At 39.5% G+C, this 18,832-nt stretch overlaps 3 protein-coding genes across 3 annotated transcripts; all 3 read right to left on the bottom strand.

The window, feature by feature from the left end:
- Positions 1-5,219: 5,219 nt before the first annotated feature.
- Positions 5,220-6,155, bottom strand: LOC140036577 (18.1 kDa class I heat shock protein-like). Its single transcript, XM_072078463.1, has one exon. The coding sequence runs from the start codon at positions 6,064-6,066 to the stop codon at positions 5,470-5,472; it is 597 nt and encodes a 198-aa protein (XP_071934564.1). The 5' UTR covers positions 6,067-6,155; the 3' UTR covers positions 5,220-5,469.
- A 1,034-nt stretch (positions 6,156-7,189) lies between these two features.
- Positions 7,190-9,809, bottom strand: LOC140036576 (uncharacterized). Its single transcript, XM_072078462.1, has 2 exons — positions 9,393-9,809; positions 7,190-8,112 (listed from the first exon to the last, which is right to left on the bottom strand). The coding sequence occupies exons 1-2, from the start codon at positions 9,465-9,467 to the stop codon at positions 7,459-7,461; spliced, it is 729 nt and encodes a 242-aa protein (XP_071934563.1). The 5' UTR covers positions 9,468-9,809; the 3' UTR covers positions 7,190-7,458.
- A 4,054-nt stretch (positions 9,810-13,863) lies between these two features.
- Positions 13,864-17,699, bottom strand: LOC140036575 (uncharacterized). Its single transcript, XM_072078461.1, has 2 exons — positions 16,742-17,699; positions 13,864-14,449 (listed from the first exon to the last, which is right to left on the bottom strand). The coding sequence occupies exons 1-2, from the start codon at positions 17,203-17,205 to the stop codon at positions 14,218-14,220; spliced, it is 696 nt and encodes a 231-aa protein (XP_071934562.1). The 5' UTR covers positions 17,206-17,699; the 3' UTR covers positions 13,864-14,217.
- Positions 17,700-18,832: the final 1,133 nt, after the last annotated feature.

Below are 18,832 nucleotides of genomic sequence, written 5' to 3'. Positions count from 1 at the left end.
GAAAAATGTCCAGATTTCTGCTTTGGCTGTGGACTGGTGGGTCATAGTGAGAGGAATTGTAATAAGAAGGGAAGGAACTTGGGTGGAGAACCACAGTTTGGGAATTGGCTAAGAGCTAGTTATCCCAGAAGTCCTTCTAGAAGGAATAGAAGTGGAGGGGAGTCTGGGACTAGGGATGACGGGAGGAGCCAGTCTCAAGTTCATAAGGGTGGAGGGAGTGAGAGGCATAAATTGCTTCTAACGTATACTGAAGAGTTTCATAGGCAGGTGGATCCAAAACAGTCTACTCTGGGGGAAGGGAGGGGGGCTGGTAATGAGATAAGGGGGGAGGAGAGGAGGGTAATGGTTGAGGAGGGAGTTGAAGTGGTTGCAGAAGAGATGGGGGAGGGGGGACAGGGAAAGGGAGGGATGGAGGAAGAGAGGATTAGGGAGCTGGGGAATGGCCAGGATGACGGGCGAGGGGGGAGTCATGTGATTCTGCAGGGGGAGATAGGTTCAGGGGTTGCAAGGGAGGCATCAGATGATTTGATGTGGATAGATGGTATAGACAAGGGGAGGAGTGAAGTAGGAAGGGAGGGGGGGGACAGTTCAGGAGGAGGAGGAAGACATGGGGAGTAGGGGCAGGCAGAAGAGTAAGAGTTCTGGGAAGTATAGGGGAGGCAAGAGCTGGAGAAGGCTGGTGCTGGAGGTCAGTAGGAGGAAACCTTTGGGGGAGATTGGGGCTGATCTCAACAAGGGAGTGAAGGGGAAGAGAAAGGTTGAGGGGGGGGAGACAGATGAGGTTTTGTGTCAAACTGGTAAGGAGAACAGTAAGAGGGTCAGAGTGGAAAGTGGGGTCTGTGAATTGATGGACCTTTCTGAGGGATTGGAGTCCTCCCTTAATGGGACTCCAACGTGGAAATGAAGGCTGTGGTGTGGAACTGTCGAGGTGCGGAGAGCCCCTTGACAGTTCCCCAACTAAGGGAGGTCATTAGACTCCACTCTCCTTCTCTTGTGTTTTTGTCTGAAACAAAGAAGAAAAAAACTTATTTGAATAAGGTGATGCAGTGGACAAAATTTGACAAAGTCTTTGTTGTTGATCCTGTGGGTAAGGCAGGGGGGTTGGCGGTGATGTGGAAACAAGAACTTAGGGTCAAAAAGGTGCTGTTTTCAAGTTTTACCATAGAGTTACAAATAGAGGATGAGGAAACTAGAGTCAATTGGTGGTGTATTTGTGTCTATGCTAGCACTGATGTAGGTATCAGGAGAGAGCAGTGGGAGGTGGTAACTAGAAGAAGTGCTCTGTGGGGTGAATACTGGGCTGTAATGGGGGACTTCAATGACATTACATCGAATGATGAGAAGTGGGGAGGTGTTCTTAGAGCTGAGATAAGTTTCCAGGATTTTACTTCTTTTATTAATAAGAATGAGTTAGTTGATATTGGTTTTGAAGGAATTCCTTGGACATGGAGTAATCACTGGGGACATGGGGGAGAGGTGAAAGAAAGATTAGATAGAATTCTGGGTACTAGAGGCTGGTTTGAGAGATTTGGAAAGGCTAAATGTTTGCATATAGAAACTGAGGCCTCTGACCATTGTATGCTGCTCTTGGACACAAGGCCTGGGGGGAGGAAATGGAAGCGAAGATTTATGTTTGATAGGAGATGGCTGTTACAGGAGGATATAAGGGAAGTTGTTGGGAAAGCTTGGGGAGAGGAACAACGGGGTTCTAGATTGTATAAGGTGAAATGTAAGATTAAGAGAGTGAGGCTGGATCTGTTAAGCTGGAGTAAAGGGAGTCAGAGGAACTCAAAGACTCTGGTTGAGCAGCTTAAGAGGGAGATAAAGGAGGTAAAGGAGATCAAGCCTAGTGGTTACAGGATCAAGCTGGCTGGACTTAAAAGGAGGCTAACTGAGGCTTATAAAAGGGAAGAGTTATTTTGGAGTCAGAAGGCAAGGGTAAAATGGTTAAAGGAAGGAGACAGGAACACAAGCTTCTTTCATGCTGTTGTTGCTGGTAGAAGGAAGCAGAATAGAATTAGTGTGTTGCAGAAAAGGAGTGGTGAATGGTGTGAAAATGTGGAAGAATCGAGCAAGGAAATTATAGACTACTTCCAGGAAATTTTCACCACAGGGAATCCAGTAGATTTTGTAGAAATTCTGCAGGGGGTGCCACAGACAATCACCTTGGATATGAACAGGAGGCTGACCAGGCCTGTTACAGAGCAGGAAATCAGACAGGCTGTTTTTTCCATGCAACCAAACAAGTCCCCAGGGCCAGATGGTATGCCTCCTTACTTTTTCCAAAAATTCTGGCAAATTGTCAAATCTGATATAGTTAATGCTGTGCAAAGTTTTTTCCATTCTGGTCACCTCCTGAAATCCATTAATGAGACCTTAATAAGCCTCATTCCAAAAACTGAGTCGCCCATTTCTATTACTGAGTATAGACCTATCAGCTTGTGTAATGTCCTCTATAAGATCATTGCTAAGGTTTTGACTTGCAGGTTCAAGAGTGTGTTGAATGTCTGCATTAGTGAGTCCCAGCCTGCCTTTGTTCCTGGTAGACAGATTTTAGATAATGTCCTGATTGCTCATGAATGTGTCCATTTCTTAAAAAATAAGAGAACAGGGAGGGAGGGTTATATGGCTATCAAATTAGACATGTCCAAAGCTTATGATAGAGTAGAATGGATGTTTCTGGCTAAGATGATGCAGAGGATGGGTTTCTGTCCTAAGTGGATTCAATTGATTATGGAATGTGTAACTAGTGTTACGTATTCTGTGAACATTAATGGGGAAAAAGTGGGTTTTATCAAGCCTACCAGAGGTTTGAGACAAGGGGACCCCTTGTCCCCTTTTTTGTTTCTGATTTGTGCTGAGGGACTGTCTTCCTTGATCAGACAAGCTAACTTACAGGGTCTGTTGTCAGGAATGAGGGTGGCTCGGGGAGCTCCCAGGTTATCTCACCTTTTTTTTGCAGATGATTCACTCATTCTCTGCAAGGCAAATGGAGAAGAGGCATGCAAGCTGAGGAGAATTTTGGATATATATAAGGAAGCTTCTGGTCAACTGATTAACATGGAAAAGTCATCAGTGATGTTCAGTGGGAATGTGAACCATGGGCAGATAGATGGGGTGTTAAGAGATTTGCAGGGAATGAGGAGGGTGACACAGAGTAAGTACCTTGGACTGCCTTTGGTCATTGGGAGGTCTAAGAGACAAGTGTTTGACTATATTAGGCAAAAAACAATAGCTAGGCTGAAGGGATGGAAGGAGAAACTGTTAAGTCCAGCTGGGAAAGAAGTTCTATTGAAGGCTGTGATCATGGCACTGCCTACCTATGTGATGTCTGCCTGCTTGCTACCAAAGGCTTTGTGTAAGGAAATATGTACTGAGATGGCAAGGTATTGGTGGGGTCAGAAGGGGGATGAGAATAGGATTCACTGGTTGAGTTGGGGGAAGCTAACTGAGGTTAAAGCAGTAGGGGGGCTGGGCTTCAGGGAGTTGCATGAATTTAACTTGGCTCTGTTGGCAAAGCAGTTGTGGAGAATTTTGACAAGGCCAAACTTACTGATGAGCAAGATTATGAGGGCCAGATATTTTAAAGGGCGATCCATCTGGAGGACAAAGTGTGCAGGTGCTGATTCATGGTGTTGGAAGAGCTTGATGCAGGCTAGAGATTTACTAGAAGAGGGGCTGAGGAAGCAGGTAGGTGATGGTAAATCTATATACATTTGGAAGGATAGATGGCTTCCAGACACTGAGGATGGGAAGGTAAAAACTAGGAAGGGGGAGGGGGTTGAGGTGCAGAGAGTGTGTGAGCTGATCAAAGATGGGGAATGGGACAGAGAATTGATTAAGCAGATTTTTGATCAGGATGAAGGAAGGAAAATTGTGGGAATTCCACTCAGTTTGGAGCCAAGAAAAGACAGGTTGTATTGGGCATTTTCAACCACTGGGGTCTACACAGTCAAGTCTGGATATAGCTTGGCCAAGAGCAATGTAAGGAGGGGGAGGCAAGGAGAGCAAGAGACAGGAACTAGTTGTAGGAAAGGAGGGGCTACACGAAATTGGAATTTCCTCTGGGGATTGAATATGAAGTATAAGTTGAAGCATTTTGTGTGGAAATGTCTGCAAGGCATTTTACCCGTGAATGCAGTAATTAAGGACAGGTGCTTGCAAGGGGATCATATGTGTAAAGGATGTGGGGAGAGTGTAGAAACCATAGAGCATATGTTGTTTTTCTGTAGGAATGCAACGCGTATATGGAAAGCAGCCCCGGTGAGTTGGGAAGGACTGGAGGATCACAGAAGTAAATTCTGGTCGTGGTGGGAAGAATTAGAGGGAGCTGTTAGTCAGGAGAGGGGAGTAGAACGTATTATACTGACTGTCAATGTATTGTGGCAAATATGGAAATCTAGAAATGAGAAACAGTTCAATGGTCAGGAAAGGAATCCGTTAGTAGCAGTGAGTAAGGCAGTGGGGGAATGGAAGGAATTTCAGGATGCTCAAGCTGAGGAATTGGAGAGTCAGGGAAGTGGTAAGCATGAAGCTGAGGGATCAAAGGGGTGGAGGCTTCCTCAGGAGGGTTGGGTCAAGATAAACACAGATGCTGCATTACAGCAGAAGGAAGGCCTGGCGGGGTGGGGAATGGTTGCAAGGGACTGGCAAGGAAAAGTTCTGAAAGCCTGGGCAATACCAAACCGTAGCTGTTCTAATCCAAAACTGGAAGAGTCAATGGCATTACGAGCAGCTATGTTGCTGGCAAAACAGCAGGGTTGGAAGAAGGTGATGTTTGAATCGGACTGCCTACAGGTGGTGGAGGAAATTAACAAGGACCAGTCGCATGAGATAGGCTCAGTAGTTTTAGATGATATTAGGGAACTTAGAACAAATTTTTATGAATGTTGTTTTACCTTTACTCGAAGAGTAAACAACTTTGTTAGCCATAGACTTGCCAAGTTGGCAATTAGCTTAGAAAAACAAACTGAATGGAAGGATATCTTCCCAGATTGGCTGCCTGCACTGGTGCAAGCAGATACTGAGGGCAGTTGCCCATCTTTCATGTAAGTTTACGTTCAGTAATAGAATGTTACCGACCTTTTGACAAAAAAAAAAAAAAAATTTGCTAGCTAGTTACTGCGTTGTAACATTATCCAGTTTCCAAAGATACCTGAAACTTAGATGCAAAGTCACTAATCTCACAAGAAACTAGTCCAAAAAAGGCTAGAATGTGATACTACCAAATTATAACCCGTAGTTCGAGTCATACTCTGATTGCCATTAGAAAGTAGTAATACACCACCCGCTTCCCCTACCACTAACAGAAGCGATCGCATCCACATCCATTCCACTGACGGAATTCGCCAATTGGACCCTAAAAACTTACTACTATGGACATATGCACTAGTACGACGGGAAAAAAATGAAAAGAAAGAAAGACAAGGACGCAGACATAAGTACATAACAGAAACGACGACTCGGAAATCAGCCAGAAATTTCAATGGACTTGACATCAGGCTTCCTGATTTCTGCTTTAGGGACAGTGACGGTCAGAACCCCATTCTCCATCGATGCCTTGACTTGTTCCACTTTAGCATTTTCAGGGAGCCTAAACCTCCTCATGAATTTCCCGCTGCTCCTCTCCACCTTGTGCCACGTGTGGCCCTTGTCCTCGATTTCCCTCTTCCTCTCCCCACTGATCTGCAAGATCCTGTCGTCCTCCACCTCCACCTTGACCTCCTCCTTCCTCAGCCCCGGCACGTCCGCCTTGAACACGTGGGCATTTGGGGTCTCTTTCCAGTCGATGCTGGCGTGGGCAAACGAGGCAGTCTCAGATGAGGAGGACGGGAAGGTGGTGCGGAGCTGACCGGAGAATGGGCTAAAGTCGGAGTTGAAAGGCCAGCCCTGAAATGGGTCCCAAATTTCATCGGGAGTATTGGATCGGCGGCCGAAGAAGCTTGGAACCATCGACATTTTTTTCCTCTCACTCTTAGGAGTGTTTACGGGTTGTTCTCTTAGCGAAATCTGCAGTGCAAAATCAACGGGTTGATCGAGAAGGTAAGAGGCAGACTTGGCCACCATTTATATGGTGTTTTGGATAAAATTTGTGCGAGTTGCAGAAAGTTCTCGAACAAGTTGTCTCGCATCTTTTCATTTTCCCTTTTTCATTATCGGTTTAATTGCTAATAGTTTTTTTTTTTTTTTTTTGCCGAGATTACTCGAGTGCCCATTCAAAAATGTCTATGGTTCAAGTAAATAGGGTAGTATTTTCAATTTTGGGGACAGAGCATAAAAAATTTGGAATTTTCTGGTACCTAATGAATTTATCACACTAAACTTTTTCTGAAAATCGGATTTTCACTTTCTAATGCATAGTAAGTAGGGGTTCGACTTTCGTCATACTTCGTAATGATGTCGCCAAAGTGGTGCCCTACCGACTAATTCTAAAATAGTTTAAATATCTGCATTGTTAAAAAAATAATAAAAATAAATAAATCTGGCAAATATTTTTGTTAAAGAAAATACCAAATTCGTTTCACTTAGCTCGTAAACATTGACCTATCAATCAAATTGGGGTGCAAGTTAAAACAAACGCACATTGATTACTTTCTAGCAGTAGAGCAATAGATTTTTAACGCACATTTCTTTTTGTTAATGTGATAAGACTCCCTCCACTTAGTGTAACTCTTTCTTATTAATGTTCTATATTCGGGTGTATCAGTGCTATCGAATATTCTAATGATTAAGTGATAAAAATAAAATAAAGGAAGCCCAAATAATCGAGTTACCATGTTGGTGCACGAGAAGCATTGAATTATCTCAAAGATATATATATATATATATAGATGAAACAACTTTAGAACAAAAAAATACTTGTGATGTTCAATCCTTGAATTCTAAATCATGTATGGACACATCTAGGACTGATGCTAAACTGAGTAGCTTGACCGAGCTCGCAAGCTACTTGATCAGCAGCTCGGCTCGAGCTCGTTTTGACCAAGATTGAGCTCGAGCTCGAATTGCTTGATAGAAGTAATGAGTCGAGTTCGAGTTTCAACATTTTGCACTCGAAAATTCGACGAGCCTAATTGACCTTTTTATAATATATATTTTAATTTTATTATTGTGAAATATCAATAATATCCTTTATTCAAAATTATATATAAAATATTAATTTTTATTACGTGAGTTTGATTAGGCTTGATTGAGTTCGAATAGGCTCGATTGAGCTTGATTTGAATTGATTACATTTAATTAAACTTGAGCTCGAGTAACGTAAATTGATATCGAGTTTGAGTTCGAGCTCGAATTCTAAAAGCTCAACGAGTTCGAGCTTGATCTCGAGTTTAGTTATTTTACCTCGAGCACTACTCAAACTCGACTCAACTCGAACACACCTAAGCACATCTATAATAATGTCATACAGTGTACTGTACCGTGGTCTGTATGTACAAAAATAACCACAGGCTAAATTTACAATTCCTCGTCGTCATCTTCGATTGTTTCTAGATCATCCTCATCGATGGCCGCAACTTTTGCAGCACTCTTTGCTGCTGCACTGACTCTAGAAGAAGCATTTGGTCGAACCTTGAAGGGCGATTTTGCATTTCGTGATACCCTGCTGCCAGGAACAATGCCACAGCCTTCATCTTCTTTCTTCAAGTCGGCTGGAGGCAGAAAGCAATCAATGCTGAGTCCCTTTATGTTGAAATCAACTTCTTCAATCGTCCAAACCTCTTCCATCCGCGTCCTGGTGTGGCTTTCAGAGTTTCCTCCGAACCTCAACAGCGATACGCATGTTCTTCCAGCATGGGCTACATTAACACCATCAATAGTCCGATAATCTTGTATCGTGGATTCCATTGTTGTCTCCCATAAAACGTCGTTTCCAGGGGCTTTTATTCTCAGGAGATGAGAGTCTTCCAGCTGGACTAGCAGGCCTGTTCTTTGGCTGAAGTAGCCCCAAACACTATGTCTGATTATTTCCACATTGCTGCTGCTTCTGGCTCTGAGTGTTGAAGGATCTGCCTCGAGTTTTAGTACAAAGCAATCCTCATCATAGACAGTCTTCTCACCAGTGCAGATGGAATTGGAGAATAAGTTGGCCGTGGACCTTGGATCAAGACCCTGTTGGAGGATGATTCAATAGAATCGATTAGCTGAATTTCTTCAATAGTAATTAACCCACAGAATAGTTTATCTTCAATAGTAATTATATCTTGAAAATTAGCTTAATTTAAAAGAGATTCCATCCAGCACCAAGAAAAACAATTAAGTCAAATGGATTTGCCAGCTTAAGACAGTGCAAGATCCACGAAATGGGCCTGAACCAGTGAAGTCCTCCGCCTGATTAGCTAATTGCATTTCAGCAGGGGGAGGACCACTTGATCCAATTTGATGTGCACCAATTAATTGACGCTTTACCATACCGTGTAAATGCAATTCTTACAATTTTTGCTTGGACCAAATGATGTAAATGCAATTCTTACAATTTTTGCTTGGACCAAATGAAGGAGCTTTCATACCGGAATAAAATGGGCATAGACCAATTGATGACGATGATTGTACTCCAGCGGAAAGCGGAAAGAATTATTTTAAGCTAGTCCAACTTGGAATTGGGTCCACTAGAAGATAGACTTGGAAAAGATTGGAATTGAACTAGTTTATTGGGTGGTTAAGAACGTGGATAGTGGAACTCAAACCGATAGACTTGGAGCCGGACCTTTTTAAAGTCCTCATTAAAGTCAGCATCCAATTGGGTTTTGTTGTAGGTTCCAGTTTTCCAGATAGATGAAAGCGATGCTGTGCCTTCCTCCTCTGAAGATAACAAAAAACGGAGGAACTGTCCATTTTGAGAAAAAAAATTTCAAACATCCAATGCATATTTTCCCATTCACACCTAACTTTTGTTAGGTTCATTCCTCGTCCAAGGACATGATACTCAGCTGTGAGCGTGAAGAAAACCTCACTTCTTGAACTAGTTTTTAGGGGTGGAGAATTCAACAGCACTCAATATTATTATCGAGTTCCGTCACAACTAACTCCTCTCGATAAAGATTTGAGAATGAAGATATGATCCAACCTAAGGTCGATGTGTGAGACAGAAATTGTTAGGTTTATCTCACATTGGTTTGGCTGCAGTGAGAGGGTCCAATAGTACCCAACAATTTTGATGAAGAGTGACCTCAATTTCGTTGTTCAAGACAAAGGAGTGACCTACTTCTCAATCTTGCCGGTTAGTTCAATTCTTGCTACTCAAATAATTACTTGCTCTTATGCAATTAAGTACAATTAAGCAACTATCAAATTACAAGTGAATTTGTTAAAGACAACTAAGAAAACAAAATTTGGAAAGGTGACACGTAAAATTAAAAGAGGACGAGAAAAGTAAAAAACACTAAAAGTACCTGCAAGGAACGACGGAGAGGCCTGGGTGGACCGCGAGATGCATGGGAATTAATTGTACTTGTATCTGCAGGCATACATATTCATGTCTGATTCCTAATTCTTGTATCGTCGTAGGTTATAAAGTCGGATGCAGCTTGTTTCTTTCGTGACACGTATGCTGCTGGACGCCTTTCGAAAGTTGCTTCAAATTAAAAAGTCTTCAATCATGCCACGCACGATTCATCATCATAAAAGTCCAAACACATCGATCCTCCATTAATTGAGCCATTAGCTTTTGTCAATGGTTGTTAATGCGTGATCCATCATCAGAATATCATGAAGTTAATTGAATATCATGATTAAGCTTAATCTAAGTAGTACTACCATTGTTTTCCTATTGAGGCGGATCTTGTGTTCTCTGAAAATGAAATCGATAACCTTTCTAAGTGAGGCAAAATGTAGGTAATTTGCCTGGATCAGTTTTTTTTTTTTTTTACAAGAGATATAGATCATGGAATTTAAAAACAATTCTCTGAACATTGGTTGCTTGTACATTGTAATCGTTCAACGAATTGAATTGGGTATGCTTCAAAAAAAAAAAAAAAACGAATTGAATTGGGAAAATATCACGCATACGTCAACATCAAGCTGTGACTTGTACACTATCGAGAATTATGCGTGGTATGTCTTGTGGATTGGGCGACTGAATAAGATATATCTACGGGATCAAGCTGTGACTTGCACACTACTGAGAATTATGCCTTGGGTGATTGAATAAGATACGGACATATCTACAGGATTATACAACATGCAGCTGCAATTCCTCCTTCGTCATTATTGAACAATTTTCATTTTTTTCAATGATTTGATGTTATGCCAAGAACCATATATAATTCTGTGACTCCTTTTCAAGTGGTTGGGAATTCGATTCCTATTCCTGTCAAAATTACAAATTTTATTGTAACTTGACAGGTAAGCAAGCAAGTACACTACAAGAGCAGCAATAGGTAACCTCTTGTAATAAAATAGGATTTTTCCTTCCCCAAGACTTCGCACACTCTTGCATGACAATCTTAACCATGCGTACAAGTTTTTTTTATTTTCATTTTTTATAATTACAAGTAACTCACCAAAAAAAGAAAAGAAAAGAAAAGAATTCTCTTACCCCTTTCTTGCTTCTTAAGTCCCACCCTCGCTTGTTTAAAGTTTAAAAAAAAAAAAAAAAAGTAACTCACAAAAGAATAACAGACGTGGAAGCAAGTTCTTGTAATATATGCATGAATAACTTAGCTTATACGCAGTATAAAAGCATATTTATGCGTAAATTTAAAAAAAAAATACCACAACCAGAAAATGTGGTAACAAGAACAAATTCAATTTCAACTATCCTTTTGGGACAGATAACTTATAGCTGAATAGAAAATGGTAGGCAGCACCAGTTGGGATCCTCTATGCCACTATCCGGTGCCAAATTCAGTGTCAATCCCACTTATCACGTGATGGTAGAAGAAATTTAAATAAATAGCACGTGACAAATTAAATAAACATGACACTTGGCATAAATATAGAAGTAGCACTGAATTGCCACTAGAGTAGTGACACTGAGGATCCCGTGTGAGGCAGCACGTGAATCCTTAGTCATTAGTGGACAATAAAGCCAGTTACATTAGTCATTAGTGGATAATAAAAGCCAAGTACATGCTTAATTTCGGACTTTGGATTAGTAACATTCACTCACTATTTAGTGGGTAGAGTGGGTTACTACTTTTGATAGCCATGACTCCACTCGGACTCTCCCCTTCTGGTGTAAATCCTCGCAAATATTTTTCCTTCCTTTGAAAAAGGAATTGATCATAAAGTAGCAAATAGGGATCCCCCCACTTAGCCAAATTAGTCAAAATTAAGTTCGACGATATCACACAAAGGAAAGACGATCACTTCTATTGCAATAAATAATTTGCCATTCCATTCTAGCAATCAAGCGGTAAGATTTACTAAATCTTTAATTGGAAAAGGTGTTGATTTAATGCATTTATTATATGTTCTAAAGCAAAATCCCATTTCTTTAGCAGTATCATCTTCTTCTTCTTTTTTTGGGTAGATGTTAATACTAGTTGCTTATGAGATTTGGAAACACATCTATGCTGCATTCCCAACAAAATAACTAGGCACTAGAACAATAAGGATAGTGAATTTATTTAAAATGCTGGTTACCTCACAAAGATTTTTCCAATAGCTATTCTTTTTTTTTTTTTAATCAATTGTCTGACCTCTAAATAAAAAAAAAAAGTATATATTACCGCACACTCTTTGGATTTTACTGTAGATGCAGATATTTGAATCCTAATCCTTGGCCTGCACGAAAACTTGCACCTTATGTTTTACCTAATGGTCAACTCATTTACGTGAAGCTGATTCTAATAGATATCCAGTGATCACTTGTTAGTATACTTCAATTATATCTAATTTATTCTATGAATATATACAACCATAATTATTGTACCCTTTGTATTCAGAAAATTTTCCAAATAACACCAACCGATGTAATAAATAGACACTTGAGGGGGAAGGCACCAAATCCAGTTGACTGCATTCCCGTTGCGTGTTATGTGAATCTAATCTAATTTAAAATCGCAACATTTCCGCAATATACGGCGGGAAATATGAATTGAACTTCCCTGACCCGCCCCATCGGACCGGATCTTCTGCTCAATTCAATTCAAGCATGAACTTTTATGATCATGAGGCCCAATCACGGCAATCTGCGTTCATACGAGAAAAGGCAAAAGTATAATGCATCATCCGGAAGGTCGTCGGATCCGTTTCTCTTGACCTCAGGTTGCGGTAGTTAAACACTACTGAATAGTACGTGCAGAAAGAATCATCTTTTTTTTTTTTCTTTTTGGTTGATGCTAATGGAATTTAAATCTTTCACACGGCAATGAAGTTTTTCACACGTACAGGAATCGATTACTATCCCGCATATATTGAATTTTAGTATACGCCGAAATTGGCTGATCACTTTCCTTTGAAAAATTCGATATTAAAAGTCAAACGTCTGCGAACCTGTAAAGTAAAGATCAAGACAGATTTTATCTGTAATTAGGAATTAAGAACACCTCCAATTTTTCCTCCTCATAGATAGTAATCTCTACATTTGACTATGATTTTTTTTTCGCTCTGTCTAACGAATATTATCAAGATGTATTTTAGGTGTTAAATTTTGAGAAATATAATATTAATTAAGAAAAGCGTATAAATGAAATGTAAGGGAATTAATTATATAAAGTGTATAAATGCAAGGAAAATTAATAGTAATTATTACTATATATATATATATATATATATATGATAGGTTTGATAGAATATAAGTGTCTTAACGAGCCCCTCTATTGAGCATCCGTTAAAAAATCCCTTAGTATTGGGTATTTGTCATGACTATTTAATTGCACCATTGTACCACGTCGGAACCATTGTCTCGTTAAACCTCCGATCTATGGCAACAGTTGCTTGCTCTAATGAAGAGACAAATGTTTTGAGAGAGTAGTTAAATTGGACTCAACTTGATAAGCATTTGTAGCCAATAGACTTCTGAATCTGATTTTGAGCATAGGCGACATAGAATAGGCGAAGCTGACACCATTGACTAAATAGCGTTATATGGATTGTAATTGCAAGTTTTGAGCTTTTTTACATCCACGCCCACAACCATTGCCGATTTGCTGTCCATGGGTACCAAGTACAAACTCAAGTGAATTGTACATATAACTTGAACTCTAAGCTATCTTAGTTGCCTTCTCAATTTTAACACTAGAGTCTAGAAGCCCCAAAAAAACATAAAAAGAGTTAAATGCAAAAAACCTTTTTGTAGTTAGGTGATTGTACAAGTTAACTCCTCATCTTTTGAAAATCTACAATTAAACCCCTACAATTTGCATCAAAGTGAAACCGTTGGTTTTTTCCGTTAAATTTAACAGTCAAATTATTTCAATGAAACAATGATGAAATTATTATAAATTTAAATTTAGAATTATGTGTCATGTATTTAACGATGAAAAGTGTATATACTGCCAGTGTATAGAAGATTAATTCTATATATTTTATTGTATAATAATCAAATAACTATTTTAACCTGTTGGCTGTCAAATCTAACAAGAAAACTAACCGTTTCACTTTAATTCAAACCATAGAGATTAAATTGTAAGTTTTCAAACTATAAAGGGTTAACATGTGCTGCGATTGGCTAAACTAGAAGGGAGTTTTTGGTATTTAACCGAGGGGAAAAAAAAAAGGATGATAAGAAGGGACCAATTTTCTTCCTCATATCCACCCACGGGATCGAAAATATATTCAGTTTAGGATTCTATTTGGTCGAACCAGCCACAAAATCTTTGAATGAGTAGAAAATGTCAACTCTGTCTTAAACATGTAAACCACCATAACTAAAAATATCCTGAAATCAAATGATCAAATAGTAACCGGCTGTATCTGTAAAGATAAACACAGAGAACTTAATTCCACATGTAATTTAAGTGTACAACTTCTTTGTTCAAAACCAAGAGAAAATGTCAACAGACTATGGCACGATACATTCAAATGCCCGCAGCAGAATAGTTTACTAGGAACTAAAAAATATATTCTTCAAGACGAGATATAAAAGCATCATACTACAAGATAAAACACAAAATCTGCTCTAGTTCTCTTACTAGCTATTATAAACAACAGGAGCAAAGAATATGCTTACTTCGTTCCGTCCATGATATTAGGCGCGTAAAGTTCAGATGCTACTAGATCCGATAGTAGTTCGGGTACCCTGCTTCACAATCCTGGCCTCGCTCTCATCGTTCATGAGGGCACATTGAAGTGAAACAGCCAGGAGATGACAAATGCAAAAACCATACAGGCCAGCAAGAAATTCAGAAATCGATGACCCTGCCAGAAATTTCGAGACTCTGATGGAGGTGCTGGTGCTGCAGCTGCACTGGGAGCCTCGCTTGGTTCATTCCACTGCTCCAACAACTCTGCTTCATTTGCACCGGCAACATTTTGTGCAATTGATCCACATATCTCACAGGTTCTGGACAGGAGGAGTTTTGATAACCAAAAATGCAAAACTATACACCAAAGAATTATCTAGCTTAAAGCTCCTAATGTCCAACACTACATATTGGCAGGAATGGACCCTGTTAAAAAAATTCAGACTCGAATTGAAAAAGGGAGGGAATGGGGGAAGGGGTTGTTCGTCAACATTATCTCTTGAATTCAACTTGAACGCTCAACACCAATGACTCCTTTTGAGGTTGCTACCAGACAAATCATACGCCTGGAGATGCATAGCCTTGGTGAAGTGGGCTCAAAGAACGTTTATATTTGCTTGAGGTAGACAGGGCATAAGATTCATAATCAAAAGTTTCATATTTCCTAGTGAGGTACTTCTGAAGTAAGCAAACACGCTACTTGTGACTTAATCAAATGACATAATTAAGATAACGATGGAACGCTAACAAATTTCATTCTTCCCCTTATTCTCTCATGTTGAAAGGGAAGAAAACAAAGCAGAGAATAACAAGAACTCGGGAAGAATTACACTCCCTGACAGCCTTTTGGACATTTTGAACTAGCATTGACTTAAAAAGCTTACGAGAAATGTAGTACATAGAGTACCATGGTTAAAGAAGTTAATCCCAATTCGTGGCCTCTTAATCCATACTCCATAAGATTAAAATATCAATTAGTTACAAAAACTATATGAACCAACGTCATTCACAATCTCAAAATTAGCATTTTACAATATTCTTCCGAATTATGTTTACAAATTTCTCCAGGGCTTATTACTTGTTGTACATACTGTCCTCTTTGTTTTAGCATTTAACATAATCTTGAGAAGGAAAAGAGCCGTTAAAGCAATAGCTATGTAAAACCTACTAGATTCCACAAAAATATGCTATAACCTAGATCAGATTTTCACTTTAATATCAGTGAAGATTTCTTGAGCATGAAGTATGCCAAAGAATGGAAGGAAATATAAAAGGGGTAGGATGAGAATCCACTACTCTGACAAAGAAGTTAAAGTAGACGACTATAATGGAAAAAATGGGTATGGACTAAGAGAGAGTGACAACACGGTGTGTACCATTACAAGATATTATCCAAAAGACGGCTATGCTTTGTGTGGCAAAAACACATGACAATAAAGTTCAGGGCTCCACATTTACAATGATAAGGTAAAGGAAAAAAAATGTTTGGCAAATCAAAAGTAGAGTAGGCTCATAACAAAACCAAGTGGAAAAGCTATCTCCGTTTGCCATCTTATTACAGCTTCACATGTTCTGATTTTCTTTAAGCAAATTGTTGGACTTGCTCCAAGGCCAACCATTGCAGAGGCACCAGAAGACCAAAATGTGTAACTGTTTGATACTTCAAACTCTCTTTACAGCATCCTAAACTGCCACAAAAATACTAACCCCAACCTAAAGGAGAACTTAACAGAATCTAAAAGCGGACCTCCTCTCTTATAGAGAAGAATGAAATGACTCAACAACTCATTGACAAGTTTCCCACCTCACCTATAGCCTACACAAGAAAGTAGAAAATGTTGAGTCCAAATATTTATCAAAGTCCAACAAACTGGAAGAAATGAAGAATTTCTCTTTCATTCTTTGGTATTCCATCTAAGTAACAGACTTGACAAACTCAAACCTGAAGGAATATGACATTTCAGCACTTAGTGAAAAAGATTGTATGCAGTCCATGCCTTGTACATAAAGCTTAGGAGATTCGAGGCATGAATCCAAGTAAAAGGCGGATATGAATAGAGGAATCACAGTACAAGCTAAGTGGTAGATTTCCCTCTCAAGAAGAAATCATGATGTAGTCGGACTCCAAAGTGCTTACATTTTTTCCTTATTATTATTACTTTTTAAATTTCTTTACATTAACGCGGTCTGTTTTGCAGTATCCCCCCACCCCAACTTTCTTTTCCTTTTCCCACATCACATATTCCATAAGCCTCTAACTTCATGTAAAAAGCAAAGTCTACCACTATCTTTTTTGACTTTTCCCCTGGATTTTTTTGCTATAGCTGATAGTCCTTCGACAGCATCTAAGAATACCCAGGAATTTTCAAAGTTATATCATATAAAACATAATTACACTAGTTCAATACTCGGACAGAGACTTGTAAACACAATCACCAAGAAATTCCACACACTACTGAAAAGAGGGGGAAGAAGAAAAACTCTGCGTTGCAACTGTAACCTTAAAAATCTAAAACTACACAAGTAGACAGAAATACTAACAATGAGAGAAGCAAAATTCATAGAAATATAGATCCACAGATAAAAGAAAAATACTTGGCAGGGTGACTTACTTGTTCCCCTTGATCTTGAACCAAGCCTCAGCACATTGTTTGTGAGCAGCAGCCAAATCATCCTTACAAGAACAACCTAAATCAATAGGAAGCCCAGATTCTCGATTGGCAGCATCTAAGCTGAGGTGGCAAATCCTGCAATCCCTCTCACTTCCGGGGAAATGTACCTTGGTCTCTTGACCCCCAGCTTCCAGATCCACCACGACTGAACACTCTGAAACGGAGGATTCTCCCCTTTTATGTTTGTTGTCCAACACCCCAACAATCTCAGTCCCAGATATACTGGAAGAGACCTTTTTCTCCTCATTCGATGACTTATCATTCACATCAGAAAAGCACAAAGAACTACTGCTACCTCCTCCATTCTCAACAGGGGAATGGCGGCTGCGACCTTCAAAGCCGCCATCATCGCCAGCACCATGACCAGATTCCAAATCAACACCGGACTGGTGCAAAGTTGCCATATTTGCAAACGCCCAGATGGAGAATCCTCATGTAAGCGCGATATAAAACCAAGATCATGAATGTAAAGCAAAGATTGAAGCTTTCTTTCCCTCTCAATCAGTGTTCTTCTTTCAGTTTCTGAACAGGTAAACGTGGTGAGGCTAAAAAGTGGGCTCTTCCCTCTTTTGTCTATCAGCCCACGGACAATAGTACTGGGAAGGTAGCCAGAGATAGCTCCAAAAGAGATCACGGCAGAAAAAATACACTTCAAAAGAAAAAGGATTGATGCCTTTGAAAACTGGAACAGACAACTACTGAGAAGCCTATAATTCACTGTTTGCTTGCTTCCTTGCTATTCCTAGCAGCAAACTATTTTGCTATTGATTATCTTGACAACTAACATTGGTGACTTTTCGATGCACTTTGCACAGGTCACGTTATTTGCTTACGCGGGAGGTAAATATCAACTTTAAGGCTTCGAATGCAGGTTGATGGTGCGACATTAATTGCACCCAACATAAATAGTAAGTAGTAGTAGTAATAAATAAGGAAAGAAGAGATTTTAGCGGAGAGTTTGTGCAAAAGAATTGGCTGAATTAGAGAAGAAACGCCTATAAAAATGGGGGTTATGCTTCTATACTCTTTGCCCGCATGGGATCGCGGGCTGAGGCATACAGCATTTCGGCCTGTGTAAGCTGCTTAAAATGTAAAGAAAATGAAAAAAAAAAAGAGAGGGTGTCATTGTATGAATTTGTTTTATACAGAAATCTTCTAATTTGCCTAATTGGAATTCTCCTATTTTATTAAAAAAGAAAGCCCTCTGCGGGAATAAGAAAATAAAAAGGGGACTATGACTAGTAATTTTGTTTTGTCCCTTTCTTGGAATTTTCACCACACCAAACTAGCTGTGTTTAGTAATCAGTAGTACTGCTTGAATTACGTTACCGACTATGAAAAGATGGTTTATCTGTTGTGTGCTCAAGTCTCAATTCACCGATCCAGTAATGGTAAATTTGTCCTGACGCAGCAAAATTAGATGTGAGTGCTAGTTCAGAATTTTTTGGGCAATTAGTCCAATCTGATTTGTTTTTCGAGGCGAATCTAATGATTTTGTTGCGTCTTTCTCTACCTTTTGATACTTTTTCTCTTTTTCTCTTTTCTTTTTTTTTTTGGTTGGGACTTGGGAGATTTCTTCATTTTGTTTGTTATTTACGAGTATCGCATGAAAATCCTAAAGACCGAAGGGGCGTGTAAGAAAATTTCTGATGTTGATTGAGTGAGGTAGGGATAATTTTTCTTTCAAAAAGGTGAATTTCGAGTTTGTTTGGACAAAGAGATTTTGGAAAAAAAAATTTTGCCTCACAAATCTCAATCACCTTTTTATCTTCCCAACCACCTTTTTATCTCACATACATCACATCACAAAAAGTGCTACAGTAAATATCTCAAATAAATCATCCAAATAAACTCTTATCCAACATGTCTGGCTGTTCAGAACTTGGAAATACACAGTTGGATCCTTTAAGGCCATGCTTGGATTGCTTGTTTCCGTCGGAAAATATTGTCGTTTTCCATAATCACATTTCCCTATCACCTTTTTCCCTCACATATATCAAATCGCTACAGTAATTTTTCCATGAAAAATGA

This window comes from Coffea arabica, chromosome 2e, assembly GCF_036785885.1.
Source record: "Coffea arabica cultivar ET-39 chromosome 2e, Coffea Arabica ET-39 HiFi, whole genome shotgun sequence".
Lineage (NCBI taxonomy): Eukaryota > Viridiplantae > Streptophyta > Magnoliopsida > Gentianales > Rubiaceae > Coffea > Coffea arabica.
The sequence above is the reverse complement of the archived record's forward strand: the minus strand, read 5'-3'. Positions and strand labels throughout refer to the sequence as shown.